General features: G+C 37.6%; 1 protein-coding gene across 1 annotated transcript; it reads right to left on the reverse strand.

Annotated features, from left to right (window-relative positions):
• Window positions 1–1424: 1424 nt before the first annotated feature.
• On the reverse strand, window positions 1425–6503 carry LOC132732703 (uncharacterized). Its single transcript, XM_060719175.1, has one exon. It carries the CDS (start codon window positions 6501–6503, stop codon window positions 1425–1427), a length of 5079 nt encoding a protein of 1692 aa, XP_060575158.1.
• Window positions 6504–7603: the final 1100 nt, after the last annotated feature.

A 7603-nucleotide genomic window follows, 5' to 3' on the forward strand; every position in this document is an offset into this window, starting at 1 on the left:
TACGATTGAAAATGGCAAAATAATTAAACGATACAAAATTTATTACAAGTGATTACACAGCAACAAAACTATCGTGTGAAAATTCTGTACATGTCTCTCAGCCATCTACGTCACAGCAAAACTCTGAGTCTGTAGCTTAAGTACAAAACATACCAAATATATTCGCAGAGGATTTACCAAGTGGTGCTATTAACCAAGTAATAGGGTCTGAAGGTGAAAATCTAAGCGATTCTGATAAAATAGTTGATTATGACGATAAAGTACGAGATCCTGATTGGAAATATATTCTGAAGAAAATCCCAGATCAGAAACTGATGAAAACAACAACGTATCTAAAGAGATAAACCTTGATGAAATTGCTGAACTTCAAAATACGAAGCCAAGCAAAAAGGAGAAAAGTAGACAGGAGTAAAAAAGAATGAACAAGGGATAAAAACTTACTGTATGGAACGTGCAGGCAAATATCTGTGTCCTGCTAACTGTGGCAAAAAGTGACAGAAGAGTAAAAATACAAATTGTGATTCCTTAAGGACAAATATTTCAAAAGTTTTGGCAAACAGTGTCATGCGCAGAGAAAAAGGTGTTACGTATTATTGTATAAGTGGTTTTTTCTGCGGTGACTTTATTTCTGCGTTTTCTGCGGTCAGTTTCAGCACCGCAGAAATAAAAACCACAGAATATTTTTCCATGTTTTTGTTTTTTAACCTGGTTCTATATGTGTACTGCATTATGACCTGTTTCATCTAAAGTAATAACGACTAACAGATTATAACTGTTCGGGAACTTGGGTTCTACTTCAAATATAAATCTAAACGAGTATGCGCCTTTAACTTTTATTTCCTTGATAAACGTCAATAAGCGTTGATAAGCGTTGATAAGCGATTCTCTGAAATATTCATTTACAATTTGTACTTCGCAATAAATAATAAACATAAAAACATTCACATCATCAATAAATTATATATGAATTACACAATAAATCTAATTAGAATTTTGTACCTTTAAATTTAAATCTTACTGTAAATTATCTTTTAAAACAATTGCATTATTTTGTTAAATTAAACATACCGATTTTGACTTGTCTCAATACATCAAGTTCCAGATTTAAAATGACGAGATTCTCAATAACAAAACAAAACAAAAATGATGACGTCGACGTAAACATCTTACGTCGCGTAAAGTAGCGTAACATATTGACGCCATTAACAACGTTCACAAATCTGAAGTACTTAGAAATCAATACGTTTCTAACAGTCCTCGCCATGAAATTACTCTTAAATTTCATCAAAATTCGCAATAAAAAGTACATGTACAATAAAGAGACAAAATTGACCTTTGCCAACTTAAAAATATGTATATTCGAATGGTAAATGTTAAAGCTTAGCTTTTAAACTTTAAAATGTCAATAAGCAACATGAGTATGACTAAGGTGAACTTTCAAGTAGACACAATTTAGTAATAGATTTCACTGATTCAGTGTCTTTGTATTTAACAACACAACTTCTAACATGTCCATCTCGGCTTTCTCGTATCTGGATAACACGTCCTAAGGGCCATTGTCCCCTTGTAGTATTCTCGTCAGAAACTAACACAATGTCACCAACACGCAAATCTGTAGTTTTCCTCTGCCATTTTGAACGACTTTGCAGGGACGGTATGTATTCACGGACCCATCTTCTCCAAAATATATTAGCCAGATATTGTACTTGTTTCCACAAACGCTTTACATAATTGTCTTCATTCTTAAACACTCCCTTTGGAATACTGCTGTTAGATTTCATTAATAGTAACATGTTTGGAGTTAAGGCTAACAAGTCATTTGGGTCGTCACTAACAGGGGTTATTGGTCTATCGTTGAGTACCCTTTCGGCTTCTGTCATCAAAGTAAGAAGCTGCTCATCTGTAAGAAGTTGTTGCTTGATTAATGATTTCAAAATAGTTCTCGTAGAACGAATCAGTCTCTCCCACGCTCCTCCTCGGTGACTTGCTTGAGGTGGGTTAAAGTTCCACTTAATTTCTTTTTCAGTCATAAATTTTCCTATTTTCGAATTGTTCCATTCTTGAATCGAGTGTCTTAATTGACGATCACCGCTCACAAGATTTGTTCCATTATCACTGTACACCTTCTTCGGATATCCTCTTCTAGCCGTAAAACGCTGAAATGCTGCGATGAATGAGTCAGTTGTCAAAGTGTGTGTAACTTCAAGATGTACTGCTCTAGTTGCAAGACACGTGAAAAGACAACCGTATCTCTTTACATGTGTACGCTCTGCTTTTACAATAAGTGGTCCAAAGTAATCAATACCTACATTCGTGAACGGAGGTTCATCTGGTGTCGTCTGCTCGGGTAGGAGAGGGGCCATCTGTTGAGTCATCAATGGGGTATGTTGTCGTCTGCATATAATGCAATTCTTTACAATATTTTTCACTGCACTAGGTCCCTGAAGTATCCAGTATTTTTCACGGGATGCGGCTAGTACATGCTGTTTCCCGGCATGACCATTATTTTCATGTATATGTCGTATTATCAATCTTGTCACGGTATTTTTATTGGGTAGTATCACTGGACATTTACTCGGGTTGCGAGATTGAAGTCGACCCTGTACCCGAATGAGGTCATCATATATCACAGGATTCAATGAAGCGATACTGCTGTCCTTTTTGACCGGCTTAGAATTTTGTAAATTGTTAATTTCACTAGAAAATGCTGTATTCTGTACATACAACATTATGTTATGCTCTGCTGTCTGGATTTCTTCTAATGTTAAGTTGCCATCTACCATTTTCAACTTGTGTTTTAGGTATCGCTGTCTGCAGAAAGTCTTGTATCTTAGCAACCATGCGACTGCTCTTCTTAGTTTCGTCCAGCTACAATAGCGATCTATAATGCTATCTAGACATTCAGCTGCAGAAGTTTTATTAATCAGGACTTCCTTCTTGACCTCGTTATCATTTTCTGCTACTTCCGGCGGAAGTGGATTTTTTGTCCATTTTTCAGAGTCTTGCTGAAGAAACGTTGGTCCATTTAACCATAAATGAAGTTTTTCAGTATCGTATGCACTTATTCCTCTGGAAGCTATGTCTGCGGGATTCGAACTTGTGTGCACATGGCGCCACTGGTCTGGGGAAGTTGTTTCATGAATTATGCTGAGCCTATTCCCAACAAACGTCTTGAACCGCTTGGACACATTATTTATATATCCAAGAACAATCATGGAGTCTGTCCAAAAGGTAACTTTGTCAAAATTCATATCTAATTCTTCAGATAACATTGCAAATAATCTACACCCTACTACAGCGCCAGATAACTCCAGTCGTGGAATAGACATCTGCTTTATTGGTGCTAGATGAGATTTTCCTATCACCAGGGAACAATGTACGTTGTCATGTACATCAACAAAACGCAAGTAAGCGCATGCACCATAGCCTCGTTCCGAGCCATCACTGAATATATGTAACTGGGTATTTCTGACGGTCCCAAATCCCTGTGGTCTGTACCAGCGATTCACAGATAGCTTTTCTAAGCTAGATAAGGTAGATAACCATGATTGCCATTCATTACTGATGTTGTGTGGTATCTGGTCGTCCCAGCCAATCTTCAATCTGCACAAACTTTGTACTATACCCTTGGCCTGGAGTGTAACAGGAGACACAAGTCCAAGTGGGTCGTATATAGAACTTACGACGGAAAGAATTCCACGTCTCGTGAAAGGCTTCTTTTCCAATTTTACTTTAAAACAAATTTTATCTTCATTTACATTCCAAAGTACTCCTAAGGCGCGGTCACAAGGTAAGGTATCATCGAGACTCAAATTTACAACAGAAGGCGCGCGTTCGGAGTCTGGGATAGCATTCAAAACTTCTCTGCTGTTACTTAGCCATTTAGTCAGTCGAAATCCGCCTAACTTCATAATTGACTGAAGATCAGTTGCTAACTTTATTGCCTTTTGTTCTGATTCCACAGACTTCAAACAGTCGTCAACATAAAAATTTCTCTGGACTGTAGTAACCACTTCCGGTTCAAATATTTCGGCATTGTCAACTGCAGTTCTCTTTAAGGCATACGCCGCACAACTTGGTGATGATGTCGCTCCAAACAAGTGTACATTCATGCGGTAACACTTTGGTTTCTTATTTAAGTCCCCACCAGGCCACCATAGAAAACGTAAAACATTGCGATCTTCATCCGTAACGCGCACTTGATGAAACATGGATTCTATATCCGCGGCAAGGGCTATTTTCTCTTTTCTAAAACGAATTACTACGCCCATAAGACTGTTCATTAGGTCAGGTCCTTGAAGCAGTTGGCTATTCAATGAAACGCCTTTATATTTCGCAGCGCAATCAAACACAATGCGAACTTTCCCTGGTTTGTTTACATTAGTAACTGGATGATGTGGTAAGTACCAGATACGTTTGTGATAATTTTCGTCCTCCAATTCCGGTAATTCAGTCGCAAAACCTTTCTCTATATATTCGTTCATGGTAGTTGTGTACATTTTCTGTAATCCTGGGTCACGTGACAGTTTGTTTCTTAGTTGTTGAAGACGCACTTGAGCGAGTGGAATGTTGTTAGGCAATTGTCCGTTTTCGTTTTTCCATGGTAACCCCATCATGTAGTGTCCGTCTTTATGAATAAGAGAAGATTCCATTATTTCCATTGCACTTTTGTCTTCTAATGACATAGAATTTTTCTCGTTCAATCTGTCGTTGAAATCAGTATTCCACATCTTTTCTAATTGTTGCTGTAATAATATGTCTCTGGACTGTTCAAAGTGGATATTTACTGCACTGGGAGCTGTATCGTCTTTCAAGGGACCACGAATCGCCCATCCTAGGCGGGAACGCACTGCATATGGTTGGTCACTATCTCCTGACCGTACTTCTAAGGGGATATGGGCTGCTGGGAAATCTGTGCCAATAAGAAGCATTACATCAGTATTGGGAATTTGGGGAATTTCAATGTCAGATAAGTATGGAAAAGTTTTGTAATCTAAATGCATTGCCGCTGATTTTGCAGATATCGGTAGTTTCTTCACCGACCATACCTTACGGAGGGAGACTTCCTCACTTCCGGTTCCGTTTACAGCCATAACTGTAAGGTCCGCTTCATGCCCATAACTCGTGCTGCTAGATGAGTTCACGGTTGATATTTGAAACGTAATTGGCTTACAATCAACATTTAACTTCTGTAACAGTCTCTCGTCACAAAGTGTTTTATCAGCACCATCGTCTAACAGCGCGTATGTATGACACTGAATCCCGTTTTCGCCTCTTACAATCACAGGCACAACACCCAAACAGTTCTTCACAAATGAACTCTTAACAGCTGCGCAATTCACCGAGGATTGTGTGACTGAAGCCTCGTTCCGTGGTCCAGTCCAACTATGTAGTAGAATATTGTGTTTTATTCTACAATCCGGCACGGTACATAACTTTGGTTTCCTACAGTTATTAAAGGAATGATTTCCTTTCAAACAATTAAAGCACAGTTTGTTCTTTTTAACCACTTCGTTCCGTTCTTTTAAATTCATAGACTTGAATTTCACACATGAACATAAGTCTGCACAGTTACCATGGCAACATCTACATTTTCGATCGTACTTCTTCATTTCCGTATCACTGTGAGTAGTCAATGTTGTTATATCTTTTGAAGGTTTTTCAGCATAAGATCGACCGGAAGTCGTCTTGTGTTCCACTTTTAATGATCTATTTTCCTTGACAATGTCTATACCGTACATGGAATTAGCAACTCGCGACTTTTCATCTACAAATCTCGCTAAATCGGAAAACTTTGGTTCTCTACCAGACTCATTAATCACGTGTGTGATCTCAACCCATTTCACTCTCAAATGCATTGGTAACCGCTTCACAATACGTCTCAAATTTTGAGAGTTATCTAATTCACAAGAGAAACCTAGTTGTGACAACGTTATTTCACATTTTTGCATTTCCATTGCTAAATTAGAAAAACCTTTAATGTCAGATGCTGATAACTGGGGACCTTCTACAAGTTTTTCAATGTATGTCCTCTTGATCACGTGCGGTCTTCCATAACGAGAGTATAAGATTTCGCGTGTGCGCTTGTATCCTTCACTTGGTTCTAACAACACACAGTCTTCGATACAAATTTTTGCTTCACCGTAGCAGTATTGTATTAAATAGCTCAACCGTTGGCTGTCATCAGAAACTCTATTTTCTATATTAATTTCAAAGTTCTTTATAAACTTGCAATATTCCGTTGGCTTTCCGCTGAAAGTTAATAGTTCCGGTTTCGGTAAATTGAATCCCTCGTGCAGCGCGAAAGCAAGTTTTTGAAATGCTGTATCAATACCGGATTCACTAACGTCGGAATTTCTTGTACATGATTCGTTACCAGATACTGCGTTTAGCGTGCGATTTGACAATTTGTACGATTCAGTATTACTCATATCACGTGCAGCACGGGAATTAGTGCGTTCAACTCTGTCGTCTGCATCAAATCCGCTTGTACCGCCCAACATTCTGTGATGATTATTATTAATTCCATCATCGGATAATAAACATGCTGACGTATCAGTTCTGGATTTGAAAATCCCATCTTTGCCTTTATGACGTTTATTTGAATTTTGGTCACTAGTAGACTCATTGATTAATATCGTCTGCTTTGAAGATTCATCCGCGTTAACACAATTTTCTTGCCAGACGGATTCTTCTATGTGCGCTTCTTTCAAGAACGATCTGTTGATCAAGTAATTGCTGTTTAAATTCGAGTTCCTTGCGCGCTAATTCGAGTCCATGTTTTTTCTCCAATGATTTTAATTTTAATTCAGCAATCAAACGTTTTGCTTTCGCACTTTTCAACTTTGCCTGTGATGACACGGAATTTGCACTGCTAACTGTAGATAAAACATCATCATCAGGTATTTTCTGCACAGATTTCCACTGTGAAAATCTTTCCTGGCACTCAAAGAAGTTTTGACTACAATGTTCATAATTCAATTCAAGCGTTTTCCGTACATCCGGGTCTGAGCATAAGTCTAAGCATAACAAATGTGCTGATTTAAATGATTCAAAGCGCTCACACAACGTGTCATACAATATTTGTACATCATCTGCGTTCTCATGTGATATCATTTTCAGTTCTAAGTCTTTGTATAATCGCGTCAATTTTCCGAGTTGCGAAGAACGTGAACGCTTAACACTACCAAAATCCTCATGCGTAGGATCTGTTCCATTTTCGGTAGATACTTCCTCCATATTGAAGTAATCGAGAATTGTTCGGGAACTTGGGTTCTACTTCAAATATAAATCTAAACGAGTATGCGCCTTTAACTTTTATTTCCTTGATAAACGTCAATAAGCGTTGATAAGCGTTGATAAGCGTTGATAAGCGATTCTCTGAAATATTCATTTACAATTTGTACTTCGCAATAAATAATAAACATAAAAACATTCACATCATCAATAAATTATATATGAATTACACAATAAATCTAATTAGAACTTTTGTACCTTTAAATTTAAATCTTACTGTAAATTATCTTTTAAAACAATTGCATTATTTTGTTAAATTAAACAAACCGATTTTGACTTGTCTCAATACATCAAGTTCCAGATTTAA

This window comes from Ruditapes philippinarum, unplaced genomic scaffold (assembly GCF_026571515.1).
Source record: "Ruditapes philippinarum isolate M1 unplaced genomic scaffold, ASM2657151v2 ctg4865_1_1_1_1, whole genome shotgun sequence".
In the NCBI taxonomy this organism is placed as follows: domain Eukaryota; kingdom Metazoa; phylum Mollusca; class Bivalvia; order Venerida; family Veneridae; genus Ruditapes; species Ruditapes philippinarum.

Coding starts and splice junctions, on each gene's coding strand:
- LOC132732703 (XM_060719175.1), bottom strand. CDS start 6,503: ATGTTGGGCGGTACAAGCGGATTTGATGCAGACGACAGAGTTGAACGC.